We start from the raw sequence: 16,629 nt of genomic DNA on the forward strand, positions 1-16,629 counted from the left end.
ATACCTTCAAAAAAATCACCATCCAACAAGGAAAGGTGACAGCTTGAATATAGAGTTTAAAAAATTAAAAATAGTGAAATACTTACAATTATATTTTTAAAGAGTCCAGATATATTAGAAGAAAAATATCCTGTTAAACGCAACTATCACAAACAAATTTTTCAACTACAGAGCCTGATTTTCATCACATTTTTATATTTAATAGCTTCTTATTTTCTGTTATTTCTTAGGAGTTCGACCTAAGAAACTTGAGATGCTTCCTAACTTTGACAGCAAATTAAAGTTTAAACACTTCCTTTATCTTTTCAAAGATTATTGGTATGCTTCTGCCCAATTTTATTTACATGATATTATAAATTATGTTGATTTTATACTGCCATGCATTTGAAAAGTATCATAGAAGAAAGATAAGAAATCTAAAGGTAAGAAAACAGATGAACTAATCAAGTTCATAACCATTTTGTTTTATCTCCTACCTGCAATGAACTGCTTGTTTTTTCGAGGAGACCGTGGTTGACGTTGGTATAGGTCACTTGATCTATATAGGTCAATGGTCCCCATGCTTAACAGTACTGTCTTCTGTATAAAATCCACCACAGCCAACCCATTGCAGTTCCCAAATGCAACTCTGAGAGAAAAAGAATATGCAACTAGAATGTATCACAGCAATCATTATTATTTTTATCTTTGAATAAAAATAAGATAATTGGAAAGTAATGCCTTAGGGTTGGGGAGGTTAGATCATAATTGGTATAATGTCAGGAAGGATATCATGCCTTTACATAGGATAGGGTGGCCTTGTATAATAGACCACTGCAGTCACATTTTATCATCAGTTATATTATGTAAGTAGTGATTAACCAATCTGCTCTTTAACTTGGCCTTATATTTTTATAGTAGAATCATATAAAATATTTTTTTATGCAATGGGGAAAGAGATCAAGAAATGGCACACTTTATTAGCTATAGATGGTTAGGTACGTAATTAGATGCCTTTTAAAAATAGAATTAAAATTGTTAAGCTCCAAATTATGTTTCTTCTTGACAGTATATATTTAACATAAAATTTTACATGAAAATTAGCTATCTATGTCTCGAGTTTTGACACCATAGAATAAACAATTTTCATTCACAAAAAATTAAATTTTCTCACTTGTTTTTTTTAATCCTACTTATTAAAAGACAAATATCATTTGATTAATTTCTCTTGAAAATTAGAATAGCTCTACTAAGCAGGTATTTTGAAGATTTACTTATTTATTTGAGAGAGAACATCAGCAGACGAGGCATATGAAGAGGAAGAGAGAATCTCAAGCTAACCCATGCTCAGCACAGAGTTCAGTGCGAGGCTTGATCTCATGACCCTGAGGCCACGACCTGAGCTAAAACCAAGAGTTGGTTGCTTAACCAACTGTTCCACTTGGGTGCCCTTAAGCAGGTATTATGGTCAGCCTAAAGACTGACCACAATACACAAACTCTTTTCTCAGTTTAGAGCATGCCTTTTAACTGAATAATTATAAATTTGTGCTTTTGCTCCCTACACTAATAAAAATAGTTGCATAACTGCTGTTTTGCTCCTTTTTTTAAAAATTTTATTTTATTTATGATAGTCACAGAGAGAGAGAGAGAGAGAGAGAGAGAGAGGCAGAGACACAGGCAGAGGGAGAAGCAGGCTCCATGCACCGGGAGCCCGATGTGGGATTCGACCCCGGGTCTCCAGGATCGCGCCCTGGGCCAAAAGCAAGCGCCAAACTGCTGCGCCACCCAGGAATCCCTGTTTTGCTCCTTATAAGTAAGTCCCATGTTGTTTTATTGCTTAGATTGAATCTGATTAACAAATCATCAGTTTATTCTGTTTTTTCTACTCCACCAATCATAGCCTTCCTTAAAACAAGTAAAAAGAAAAGTTCTACCATACTGGATGTTTGCTATTTCATATAGAGTTCTATGTCTTCAATAAGACAGACTTTGGAAACTAAAAAAAATATTGTCATAAAAGTCAGCAGATTCCATCTCCAACATTTATAGGTGACCTTGAAAAAACTTAATGAACTTTGCCAGGCCTTAGTTTCTTTACTTTATAAGAATTAAATACTAGATTTATCTACTTATCATTGCTTTTATGAAAACCAAATCAGAAATTTTTATTAAAGTACTTTGAAAAATTTCCATACGTAAGTAGGATTGGCCCTAATATAAGTAAATATTACACATATTACATATTGTAGCAAGTTAATATCTTTAAGCTTGTACAGGTATGATAGAGTTTCTAAATGCAATACTGACAAGAAAAAAACAGGAAAATAGAATGTATTACATCAACTAAAATGATTTTTATTTTCGATTTAAAAATAATAATACTAGAAAGTTATACCTTAGGGTTGGAGAGGTGAAAAGTTGGGGAGGTCAGGCAATGATTATTGAAAAATACTGGATTTAATTTCCTAACTTAAATAGAAAACTGGACAAACTATATTAAGCAACAGTTTTCATATTTTGGCCAACAGGCAACACAGGATGAGAGAAAGATAGCATTCGAGGTAAATTCTAGGTATTTTTTTCGTTTTATTTGTTTTTACAGTTTTATTGAGATATATTTCATATATCATAAAAATTCACTGATTTAAATAAAGCGTACAGTTCTGTGGTTTTGTATTTATTTCTATCAATTTAATAGGTTTAGAATTGTGCATCATCACCATATTTTATTTTATTTATTTTTTTATCACCATATTTTAGAACATTTCAATACAAGCATCTAGGTATTCTAATTTAGACTAATTGTCCTAACTTGGTGAATAGAGAGGTTTCCCAGGCCTGGAGCACAGGAAACTGAGACTTACAGAGAGATCAGTGGTTGTTTTGAATTGAGGAGAATGATATTAGAATCTGATGCTGCAAAAGCAGCCAGAATTTATGAGATAAAATACTAGAGAGATGAGAACTGCATAGACAAAGTATACCAGAGATTTATAGAATGGTTCTCTCAAGCATCCATGTGAAGAAACTACCCCAGGCTCAGGAAAGAACCACCAAAGAGATAAAGCTGAACAAGTCCCAAAGCTCACACAAGGCTGAAAATATTTCATGTTACTACCAGCCAAACTGCTGAGATCTTCTACTACACATTAAAAAGGCACATATAAGTAGTATCACTTTAGTAGTGGGGACAATTGCCCTAAACTAAAGCTCTTCTGAACCCCATCCTAAAAAAATATTGAAACATCATTCTAAGTAACATAACTGCCTTCCAGAAAACTATCCAACTCTATTAAAAAGAATCAACAAAATACCACCACAGTTTAAAATTCACAATGTGCACTATATAACAAGTAGCAGGCATATAAAGAATTAAGAGAACCTGACTGATAATCAGAGGGAAAATAAGTCAACAGAAACATAACTAGAAATGAAACATATGACAAAAGTAGCAAACAAAGATAATGCTTAAAAAATAGGGGCACACAGGTGGCTCAGTTGGTTAAGCATCTGCCTTTGGCTTAGGTCATGATCTCAGGGTCTTAGGATCTAGACCTATGTTGGGCTCCCTGCTCAGCAGGGAGTCTGCTTCTCCCTCTTCCTCTGCTCTTCCCTGCCCAACTTGTTCTCAATCTCTCTCTCTCAAATAAATGAAATCTTAAAAATTTGGGGCACCTGGTTGACTCAGTAGTTGAGTGTCTACCCTTGACTCAGGGCAAGGTCCCAGGGTACTGGGATTGAGTCCCATACCAGGCTCCTCATGGGGATCCTGCTTCTCCCTCTGCCTCTCTCTCTGGGTCTCTCATGAATAGATCTTTTTTTTTTTTTTTTAAGATTTTATTTATTTATTCATGAGAGACACAGAGACACAGGCAGAGGGAGAAGCAGGCTCCATGCAGGGAGCCTGACGCGGGACTCGATGCTGGGTCTCCAGGATCACGCCCTGGGCTGCAGGCAGCACTAAACCGCTGCGCCACCAGGGCTGCCCCGAATAGATAAATCTTTAAAAAATTTTTAAAAAATATACATACGTGTGTGTGTGTATTTCCGATATATTAGTAGAGGAAAACCTACTCTAGAGCTATAGGAATCAAGACAGGCTGGTATTGAAATAGAGATCAAAAATAAATTTTAATGAAACAGAAGAGTGGCCATAAACCCATAAATGATCAATTGATATTTGACAAAAGTGCTATGGTAATTCAGAGGAAAGATATTCTTTTAGATAAATGATATGAACAATTAGATATCCGTAAGTAAAAAAACTGAGCCCTAAATATTTACCTTCCATGGTACACAAAAAAAAAATTAAGTTAATTTCTTAAAAAAATAAGCAAAAGAGGGGTGCTTGGTTGGCTCAGTTGGTTAAGTGTCCAACTCTTGGTTTCAGCTGAGGTCATGAGCTCAGGGTCCTCAGATGGAGCCCTAGGTCAGGCTCCACACTCAGCATGGAGTCTACTGGAGATTTTCCCCCTTTCCCTCTGATACTTCCTCTGCTCACACCCTTTCTCTCTCTCTCTCTCTCTCTCTAAAATAAAATAAAATCTTTAAAAAACTAATAGGCAAAGATTTGAACAGACATTTCACCACGCAAGATGTACAAATGTGAAATAAAGACTTGAAAGATGCTGAACATCATTAGTTACCAGGAATAGGTAAATTAAAACCACTGATCCCACTTACATATTGACAAGTATGTAGAAAAACTGAAACCCTAATACATTCCTGGTGGAAAGGCAAAACAATATAACTTCTTTAAAATATAATCTGTCATAATAAATAAATAAATAAATAAATAAATCCTTCAACAACACAAGGGTTAAAGGCACCTACCCCACACCGTCAAAATCCATGATAACTTTGGTTTTCCCCCCGAACTTAACTACTAATAGCCTACTGTTGATTAGAAACCTTACACTGGCAACAAAGTCAATGAACACATATACTGTATATGTGTTAAATGCTATATTTTTACAATAAACTAGAGAAAAAAAGTTTTAAAAAAAATCATAAGGAACACATATTTACATTTTGTATTGAAAAAAATCCATGTACAAGTGGACCCATGCAGTTTAAACCTGTGTCAAAGGTCGACAACTCACCATTTGACCCAGTAATTCTACTTTTAAGTTATTTACCCAAGAAAATGTAAACAAATGTTACACATGGACTTATACCTGAGCGTTAATAGCAAATTCCTTCATAAAACCCCAAACTGGAAACAACTAAAATTTCCATCAAATGGTGAATGTATAAACACATTTTTGTATATCCACATAATGGATAATGCAGCAGTGAAAAGGAACAAACCACAGATAATACGCATGACATGGATGAATCATAAAAGCCTTATGCCAAGTGAATGAAAACAAACACATAACTCATGATTTATGATTCTGTTTATATAAAATCATAGTAAATGCAGTCAATTTGAGAGGCTATAAGTGAGGGATGAAAATTGAATGGGAGGGGATAGGAAGGAATCTTTTGAGGTGATTGATACTTTTTATATCATTAGTTTGTTAATGATTACATGACTTGTATTTGTCTTGTATTGTTTGCCAAAACACATATTTCATACTTAAAGTTGGTGAATTTTATTTTATATACTTGATGTCTCAGTATTTAGTTAATTAAATTACTACCGAAAGGACAATCTGAGAGAATTACACTAGAGTTATAGACTATGGGCCCTAAGAATGTTCTGGAGAGAAAGAGATGATAGAGAAAATATTTTTTATTTTTATTTTATTTTTATTTATTTATTTATTTTTAAATATTTTTTTTTTAATTTTTATTTATTTGTGATAGTCACAGAGAGAGAGAGAGAGAATGAGGCAGAGACACAGGCAGAGGGAGAAGCAGGCTCCATGCACCGGGAGCCCGACGTGGGATTCGATCCTGGGTCTCCAGGATCGTGCCCTGGGCCAAAGGCAGGCGCCAAACCTCTGCGCTACCCAGGGATCCCTTATTTTTATTTTTAAAAAATATTTTATTTATTTACTTGAAAGAGATAGGGAGACAGAGCATGAACACAGAGAGGGAGAAGCAGACTCCCTGCTGGGCAGGGAGCCAAACGCTCTGCTCCATTCCAGGACCCTGAGATTATGACTTAGCTGAAGGCAGATGCTTAACTGACTGAGCCACACAGGCTCCCTGAGAAAAGATTTTCTAAAATTGGATATTTTAGGTAACTTGCCTGAAAGATAAAATTATTTCATTGAAGGGGAAAAGAAAAAGGTGAGATTTTTTTTTTCTTCCAATACCTGTTGGTTAGGAAATTCAGAAGAAAATACCAACCAATAAGAAGATATTTTCAAGATTTGGAATTTATAATAAAAATAATTTTTATTAGTCTTGACTTTGTTTCTTTAATTAATATCTAAAAGTCTACCTTATATTAAAATTACTAAAATTAACACTTCTAAATTGTATAAGAGCTGATAAACTTTTCTATTTTATAAATACAAAATATATTTGTACATAGAAGTTAATAGAAGTCCAGATTACAATGTCTCTAAAATTCCTATGGGCATCCTGTTGTATTTGGCATTTATGAACAATGTTAGTGTATAAATACTTATATAAACATAAGTGAAAAATATTGAAAAAATACATTTCTATTTCATATCTTTGAATATGTTGATGCTTTAAGAAATATGAGTTTGTTCAATGGCTTTGGATAAAAGCAAAATTTACTTTTAAATACCTTATAAGTTTTGTTCCTGATATATATACTTAGGAAAAACGTTCATGCAACATTTGTAATCAATATACTTTGGAAAATTATTGGTTTAATAATTCAGTCTTAAAAATAGCTTTGTTTTCTTTCTGATATACCACTATGTAATGTTAAAAATTTGTTTAAATTTTTAATCTAAAATTTAACTTCATTCCACAGAGTTAAAAATGCAGTTCCTAGTTGTCCTAGCTTCATTTTAGATGTTCACTGTGATTAGCAGTAACATATTGGACTGAATTATAGAACATTTCCATAGGTTATAAAACATTTCCATCACTGCAGAAAGCAGTGTTGTAGGTCATGTATATCTTAGGTTTATTTTCTCATAAGAAGCCTAATTTAAGTTCCTATAATTGACAACAATGTTATATTAGTTTCAGGCATACAACATAGTGATTTAACAATTCTATACATTACACGATGCACACCACAATAGTGTAGTTACCATCTATCAACATACAGTCATTACAATATTATGGACTGTATTCCATATGCTGTACTTTTCCTCCCTGTGATTTATTTTACAACTGTGTGTTTGCACCCACTAAAGCCCTTCACCTATTTTGCTCCACCTACCAACCCCATCCCCTCTGAAAAAAACTTTGTATTTATGTGTGTTTCTGTTTGTTCATTCATTTGTTTTGTAGATTCTACATATAAATGAAATCATATGGTGTTTGTTTTTCTCAAACTTATTTCATGTAGCATGATACCCTCTAGGTCCATCCATGTTGTCGCAAATAGTAAGATCTCATTCTTTTTCATGGCTGAGTAACATTCCATTGTGTGTGTATGTGTGTCTGATGTGTATGTCATATCTTCTTTATCCATTCATCTATTGATGTAAACAGGTTGCTTCCATATCTTTTTAAATTAGTATTTTTATTTTTATTTCCTTTAGATAAATATCCAGCAGTAGAATTACTGGATCATATGATGTTTACATTTTTAATTATTGAGGAACCCATACTGTTTTCCATAGTGGCTTACAAAATTACATTAACCAACAGTGCACAAGGGTTCCCTTTTCTGCACATCCTGACCAACTCTTGTTATTCTTGGCTTTTTAATACTGGGCATTCTGACAGGTGTGATATCTCATTGTGGTTTTGATTTGCATTTCCCTGATAATTAGTGCTGTTGAACATCTTCTGTGTCTGTTGGCCATCTGTATGTCTTTAGAAAAATGTCTTCTCAGGTCCTCTACCCATTTTGTTTTAAAGATTTTTATTTATTTATTTATGAGAGACACAAAGACATAGGCATATGGAGAAGGAGCCTGCTGTGGGACTCGATCCCAGGACCCCTGAGCCAAAGGCAGACACTCAACCATTGAACCACCCAGTTGTCATTCCTCTACCCATTTTTAATCATATTTTTTTGGTATTGAGTTATGTAAGTTCTTTATGTATTTTGGAAATTAACTCCTTACCAGATGTATCATTTGCAAATCTCCCATTCAATAAATGGCCTTTCAGTTTTGTTTATGGCTTCCTTTGCTGTGCAAAAGCTTTTGGTGTAGCCCCAATGATTTATTTTTGCTTTTTTCCCCCTTTTGGGAGAAGACATATCTAAAAAACTGTTGCTAAGGCCAATGTCAAAGAAATTACTGCCTTTGTTTCCTTCTAGGAACTTTGTGGTTTTATGTCTTACATTAAGATCTTTAATCCATTTGAGATTATTTTTTAGTGTGTCAGATGTGGTTCAGTTTTATTCTTTTCCATTTAGCTGTCCAGTTTTCCTAATTCCATTTTTTGAAGAGATTGTCTTTTCTGCATTATATACTCTTGCTTCCATTGTCATAGATTAATTGATCATATAAGCATGGGTTTATTTTTGGGTTCTCTATTCTGCTCTGTTGGTCTGTGTCTTTTTATGCCAATACCATACTGTTTTGATTATTATAGCTTTATAAATTATCTTGAAACCTAGAACTATGATACTTAAAGATTTGTTCTTCTTTCTTAAGACTTATTTTGCTATTTGTGGTTCTTTTGTGCTTACATGCAAATTTTAGGAGTACATGTTCTAGTTCTCTGAAAAATAATGCCAGTATTTTGATAGGAATTGTATTGAATGTATAGATTATTTGGGTAATATGGACATTTTAATGTTATTAACTCTTCCAATCCATGAATGTGGTGTATCTTTTCATTTGTTTGTGCTGTCTTCAGTTTCTTTCATCAGTGTCTTCTGAGTTTTCAGAGTTACATATATTTCCCCTCCTTGGTTAAATTATTCTTTGTATTCTCTGGTATTTTATTCTTTTTGATATAATTGTAATTGGGATTGTTTTCTTAATTTTTCTTTCTCTATTCTCTCCATTTTGTTACTCATGTACAGACATGGAACACATTTCTGTATATTAATTTTGTTTCCTGCAACTTTGCTGAATTCATTTATATATTTTAGTAGTTTCTGGTGATTTTTTTTGGGTTTGCTACATACAGTATCATGTCATCTGTAAATAGGGAAAGTTTGATTTCTTCCTTCCCAATTTGGATACCTTTTATTTCTTGGCTCATTGTTGCATCTAGAACTTCTAATACCATGTTGAATAAAAGGCATGAGTGGACATCCTTGCCTTGTTCCAGATCTTAGAGGGAAAGCCCTCAGTGTTTGACTACTGAGTATGATGTTGGCTGTGAGTTTTTCATATATGGCTTTATTATGTTGCAGTATGTTTCCTCCAAACCCACATTGTTGTGAGTTTTATCATAAATGAATGTCATATTTTTCAAATGTTTTTTCTGCATCTATTGAGATTATTTTATAGTTTTTATCTTTTATTTTGTTAATGTGGTATATCAAGTTGATTGATTTATGAATTATAAACCATGCTTGTGTCACAGGAATCAATCTTACTTGATTGTGGTGAATGATTCTTTTCATGTATTGTTGAGTTTGGTTTGCTATTGTTTTGTCGAGGGGTTCTGAATCTATGTTCAGCAGGGCTATTGGCTTATAGTTTTGATTTTTGGTAGTGTTTTTTTCTGGTTTTGGCATCAGGGTAATGTTGGTCTTGTAGAATGATTTGGAAAAATGTCTTCCTCTTCTATTTTTTGGAATAGTTTGAGAAAAATAGACATCAACTCTTCTTTAAATGTTTGGTAGAATTGACGTGTGACACCATCTGGTCTAACTTTTGCTGGCTAGTGATTTAATTTCCTCAGTAGTAATTGGTCCATTCATATTTTCTATTTCTTTTAGATTCACTCTTGGAAGATTATGTATTTCTAGAAATTTACCCATTTCTTTAATGTTGTTCATTTGTTGGCATATTTTCTTTGTAGTAGTCTCTTAAAATCCTTGTATTTCTGAAGTGTGAATTGTTCTCTTTTGTTTCTGATTTTGAGTCTTCTCTTTTTTTTTAATCGAGTTTTCCTAACGGTTTATCAATTTTTTTTTTATCTTTTCAAAGAATTAGCTTCTGGTTTTATTGATATTTTCTTTTTTCTTTCTTTTTGAAATCTCTATTTCATTTGTTTCTCCTGTGATCTTTATTATTTCCTTCTTTCTACTAACTTTGGGCTTTGTTTATTCTTCTTTTTCTAGTTTTTTAGGTGAAGGGTTACATTGGATATTTGAAATCTTTCTTGTTTCTTGAGGTAGGTCCATGTTGCTGTAAACTTTCCTATTAGAACTCCTTTGCCACATCCCAAAGATATTGAGCCATTGTGTTTCCATTTTCATTTGTCTCCAGCTATTTTTTTATTTCCTCTTTTATTTCCTTCTTGTTCTGCTTGTTTAGTAGCATGTTGTTTAACATCTACTTTTTTGTTTTTTACATGTTTCTTTTCTTGTAAGCATATCATTCATATGCTTGATATGATTTCAGCATTCTTAACATTATTGAGACTTGTGGCTTAACATGTGATCTATCTTGGAAATATTCTACGTGCACTTGTAAAGAATGTATTCTGCTATTTTTGGATTGTACAGTTTGTACTTCTGTTAGGTCCATCCAGTCTAATGTGTCATTCAAAGCCACAGTTTGCTTTTGATTTTCTATTTGAATGATTTACCCATTGATGTAAATGGGGTGGTAGAGTTCCCTATTATTTTTTTATTATTGTCAATTTCTCCCTTTAGTTATATTAATATTTTGCTTTATATTATTATTTTGCTTTATATATAAGCACTTTTATGTAGGGTTATTATTATTTACAATTATTATATCCTCTTATTGGATTAATCCCTTTAAGATGATATAATTCCCTTGTCTTTTATTACAATCTTTGTTTTAAAGTTCATTTCTGATAGAAGTATTGTGACACCAGCATTTATTTTTTATACTTCAATTTGCATCCTTCACCTTTAGTTTAAGTATGTTTTTAGGTCTGAAGTGAGTCTCTTATAGGTAGCAAATAGATGGTCAAATAAGTTGACCCACTACCCTTACTCTGTTTTTGCTTTTACTTGTGAGGTTTTTATCTTTCATTATTTTTTACTTCTAGTTATGGACTTTTCTTTTCTACTTAAAGAAGTCCCTTTAACATTTCTTGTATGGCCAGGTCAGTGGTAATGAACTCCTTTACCTTTTGTCTGGGAAATTCTTTATTTCTCTTTCAATTCTGAATAAAAACTTTGCTGGATAGAGTATTCTTGGTTGTATGTATTTTTTCTTTCATCTCATTGAATATGTCATGCCACTGCTTCTGGCCTGCAAGGCTTCTGCTGAAAAATCACCCAATAATCTTATGGGGGTTCCTTTGTACATAAGTAGTTGCTTTACCCTTGCTGCTTTTAAAGTTCTCTCTTTAATTTTGACATCTTAATTATTATGTGTCTTAGTGCTGATCTCTTTGGTTCTTCTTGTTTGGGGCTATGACTCCTGGACATGAATGTCTGTTTCCTTACTCAGGTTAGGGAAGTTTTCAGCTATTATTTCTTCAATTAAATTTTCCTCTTCTTTCTCTCATTCTTCTCCTGGAGCCCTTATAATGTAAACGTTAGTACACTTGATGTCCCAGAGGTCCCTTAAACTATTCTCAATTTAAATTTCTTTTTTCTTTTTGATGTTCAGCTTGGGTAATTTCCAGTACCCTGTCTTCTATATCACTAATTTGTACTTTTGCATCATCTTATTTACTGTTGATTCTCTTGAGTGTATTTTTCATTTCAGTTATTGTATTCTTTAGCTCTGATTGGCTTTTTTTTTATGTTTTCTATCTTTCTGTTAAAGTCTTCATTGTGTTCATCCATTCTTTCCCCAACTTTGGTTAGCATCTTTATGACCATAATTTGAAACTCATTATTAGGTAGATTCCTTATCTCAGTTTCATTTAATTCTTTCTCTGAGGTTTGTCTGTTATTTGGAACATATTCCTCTCTGTCATTCTGCTTGATTTTGTGAGTTTGTTTCTACATATTAAGTAGATCAGCTACATCTCCCACTTGTGAAGGAGTGGCGCTAGGTAGAAGATTTTCAGTGTGGCTCAGAGGTGCAATCTTCCCTATTCCCCAGAACCAGGTGCTCCAGTGTGTCTCCTATGTGGGTTCTATATTTCATTCTGTTGTGGTTGGGCTGCAGCTGCTACGTGTGTACTGGTAGGTGGGCTGGTCCTCCTCACAGTGGCTGAGGCTGGGCTACAGTTTTGTGAGTATGTATTTTGGGGGTGCTAGTCTCCCTTATAGTTGGCTACAAGGTCTGGCCATGACTGTTGCAGCTGCATTGGTGGGGAGTACCCCCATATCCACCACACCCCCTGGGGCAGGAGCCACTTTGGAGGAGTACTTATCCTTCAAGTATCCTTTTAAATTGCTGCCTCTATGTTGGATCTTGGTGCAAATGAGTTTGTGCATAGGCTCTTTGTGAGCAGAGTCTCATTTTCCTATAGCCCTGTGGCTTTCTCAGAGTTAAGCTCTGCTGATTTTCAAAGGCAAATGTTATGGGGTCACATCTTCCCAGTGCAAGTCCTCAAAGCAGAGGTGCCTTACCCTTTACCTCCTCAGGGAGTACCTCTGCCTTTGTGATATTCTACTGGCTTGGGGTTCCCGTGCTAAGGATATAAGTCATAACTAGTCTGCCTCTCTTCCCCTCCTTCCTGTCTCAGTGTAGCTTTTCCTTTATATCCTTAATAGTGTAAGAGTTATTCTTTTAGTCTTCAGGTGATTTGCAGAAAAAGTTGTCTTACACGTAGTTGTAATTTTGATGTGTCCATGGAGAACTTTATTCAGAATCTTCCTACTCTGCCATCTTGATTCTTTCCTCATTTATATTCTTTTTGATTTTTTAGATAAAATCAGTCTATTATTGGTTTACTTTGTATCTAAGTAAATAACATTGTAATAATTATATCATCAAGTTATTATTTTATGGGTGGTAATAAAGCTCTATCCTTTCTAGCCCTGGGATACTATAGTATTTCATGTTTTTCTGCATCTTATATAAATAATCCATTATTAAAAACTCTTCAATTATTCTATTTGAATATGTCATGTGTATCCTGCGCTGAGTCTCAAAGTTTCATTTTAGTTTTATTTCTTAAGCTCTATGCTCAATGTGGCGCTTGATCTCATAACCTTGATTAATAATTGCATGCTCTACTGACTGAGCAAGCCAAGTGCCCCTAAAAGTTACATTTTATTTTTCATTTTTTTATTATTTATATAAGATCTTATTTATTTATCATGACATACACAGGAGAGAGAAAGAGGCAGAGACACAGGCAGAGGGAGAAGCAGGCTGCTTACACGAAGCCCAATGTGGGACATGAACCTGGGACTCCAGGAAGCCTTTGCCGAAGGCAGATGCTTAACCGCTGAGCCACCCAGGTGTCCCGACGTTTTATATATTAATACATTTAATCCTCACAACATTTTATCTCATTTTGCAGATATGGAAATTGAACATAGAAATTTTAAATAATTTTTCTAAGATTCAACAGCTAGTAAGCAGAAGTAAATTTTTAATCTCAGTGGCACCTGTGTGGCTCAATTAGTTAGGTGTCTGCCTTTGGGTCATGATCCTGGGGTCCTGGGATAGAGCCAGCAAAGGGCTTCCTGCTCAGCCTGCTTCTTCCTCTCCTTCCTGCTCCTGCTCTCTTGCTATCTCTGTCTCTCTCTCTCTCAAATAAATAAATAAAATCCCAAATAATCTGACTCTAACATTCATGCTCTTTAACTCTGTATTTGATTATCTCAGTAACTAAAAAAATATAGAGCTCCCACTAAACCTAACTATCAAAGCTTTATGGCTCTGTATCCTCTGGAAATTATGGGAAGAAGATAATAATAGAACATAATTGCTTTTATCTTTGGAATGAAAGTAAAATATTCACATTTAATCTCATTAGATTCCTTCAATGACTTTAATTTCTCATCTTTTTTCTCCACACATTTTGTTTTCAATTACCTTGCTGTATTCTATCAGTTTCATACTTTCGAATGACTTTCTAGTCATTGGTCATATACCATAGGTCCAGGATATTCTCACCATTTCTGGTGTCTGATGATTCTCACCATCTCACATCTCCAAGTCCCTAAGGAAAGTATGTTCAGAGGCACAAAGCAAACTTTTCTTTCTTTTTTTTAAATTTTAAAAATTATTTTTACTTTAAAAATTTCAACAATAAATATAAGATGAAAGTCCCCTTAATTGGCCCACTGTATGCCAATCCCCTTTTCAAAAATGATTGCCATTAACATTTTTTATATACTTGCCCTTTCTTTATATTTTAGCAAGCATATACTGGTTCTATAACTTATTTTCACGAAAATATGTCAAAGACATATTTCCTTGTTTGTGTTGTTTAACTGTTGCATTGTATTCTAAAGTACAAAAATAACATGTTTTTTAAAGGAGCATCTTCCTATTTCTGGACATTTATATAGATTCTAAATATTTTGTTATTTTATGTAATATAGAACAACCTTCTACAAACTGTACATAAGTGAGAGTCTTCAAAAATTGTAAAAATTTCAATAAGATTAGAATTTTAGGACCAAAAGATATGCCCAGTTTTATTTTAAAAGATAAATGTATAAAAGAGAATCCATTTCCTCATATTAACAGAAAATATTAGCAATCTTTAAAAATTCTCTCATATAATGGATAAAAATTGCTATTCTGTTGTCTCAAATATTTTACTTGTTATTAGTAAAGTTATATTCATATTCATTGGCCATTTGTATTTCTCCTCTGAATTATCTGTTTATATAGTTTGCTTATTTTTTAATTGGGTAATTTTTTTTCTTATCAATTTGTAGGAATTAAAAAAATGAACTCTGGATGTTTATAGCATATTACAGATAAACAATGTTTTATAGTATAAATAATATCCTGTACCTTGATTTAACTTTATTAGGTACTTTGGTAATTATTCTATGTAAATTCATAGGAAGTGAATTTTTAAAATAACTCCACAATATTAATGTGTAATCTATTTATCTAGAACTTTGTTAACAGACAATAGGTTGCTTCCAGTCTTTTGCTATTAACAATACAACAATGGGGTGCCTGGGTGGGTCAGTGGTTGACAATCTGCCTTTGGCTCAGGGCATGATCCTGGGTCCAGGGATAGAGTCCCACATCGGGCTCCCTGTGAGGAGCCTGTTTCTCCCTCTGCCTGTGTCTCTGTCTCTCTCTGTGTGTTACTCATGAATGAATAAATGAAATCTTAAAAAAAACAAACAACAATGAATATCCTCACAAGTTATTTGCATTACAATATAGAGTATATTTATGGGATATATTTCTAGAAATAAAATTACTCAATTATTTGCAAAAATATTTATATTTTACTCTTATTCACATTCATAAATGAAAGTGGACATAATTGTGCACTTCAATGAATTATCACAAAGTGAACAATCCCACATAACCACCACTATGTCAAGAAATAGTATGTTACAAGCACCTGTTTCATGTTTCTGCCAATTATCGCTAATCTTTCCTCTCCCAAAATCTAACTTTCTATACGAGTTTTGCTTGTTTTTGATAGATTTTGGCTTTTTTCATATATATTGTTACATGTAAATGTAGTTTTCACGAAAAAAAAAATGTAGTTTTCATTTTAATTGCTGTAGTATTCAAATGGATATGTTACAACTTATTTATTCAATCTACTCTAATGGACATAATTTGATTGTAGTTTGGGACTATTATAAATATAATACTACCCTTGCAAATAAGGCCACTTTCTTTTGATATACATGTGCTTGCCTTTCTTTGGGTATATACCTAAAAATGAAACTTTTGAGTGTGCCAACATTTACATGCTAAAATGGGTAAATAATGCTGACAATTTTATAAAGTAGTTTCAACAATTTACCCTTTTAACAGCAATGTATGAGTTCCTGTTACCTAGTATCTTTGCAAACCCTGCCAACATTACTAATAAGGTTGTGTACCTTCATATATATATATGTGTGTGTGTGTGTGTATATATATGTATATATATACACACACATATATATGAAAATATATTGTTTATATATCTTTCTTTGTGACATATTTGTTCAAATTTCTTCTGCATTCTTTCTATTATTTGCCTTTTTCTTATTGATGATTCCTGAGACTCGTTTTACACTCTGCATATGAATGAGTCTGTCAGATACAATCAATTCAACTCTCTCTTCCTTGTCTTGTCATTTCACTCTCTTAATGGCACCTTTTTTCCCCAAGAAGTTCTTAATGTTTTTCTTTATGATTAATACTTTTTGAATATTATTGTCTAATGAAAGTATTCTCCTATAATACTTTCTAGAAGCTTTGTGTATCGTAGGAAAGAAGAGTCAAATTTCACTTTTTTTCTATAATTTTTCAGTTGACTTTATAGTATTTATTGGGGGAAAACTGCCATTTCCTCTATTGCTCTGCAGAACCAAAATAGCTATAAATGCCTGGATTTTTTTTTTAAGATTTTATTTATTCATGAGAGACACACAGAGAGAGAGAGAGAG

At 33.3% G+C, this 16,629-nt stretch overlaps 1 protein-coding gene across 6 annotated transcripts in view; it reads right to left on the bottom strand.

The window, feature by feature from the left end:
* Window positions 1–16,629, bottom strand: part of STXBP5L (syntaxin binding protein 5L) — a 379,840-nt gene that overhangs the window by 87,655 nt on the left and 275,556 nt on the right. For all 6 annotated transcript variants that reach the window (XM_077884445.1, XM_077884446.1, XM_077884444.1 and 3 more), the window contains one exon: window positions 477–628. In XM_077884445.1, the coding sequence (XP_077740571.1) occupies window positions 477–628 (152 nt within the window). The remainder of the gene's footprint in view (window positions 1–476; window positions 629–16,629) is intronic.

This window comes from Canis aureus, chromosome 35 (genome assembly GCF_053574225.1).
Source record: "Canis aureus isolate CA01 chromosome 35, VMU_Caureus_v.1.0, whole genome shotgun sequence".
Lineage (NCBI taxonomy): Eukaryota > Metazoa > Chordata > Mammalia > Carnivora > Canidae > Canis > Canis aureus.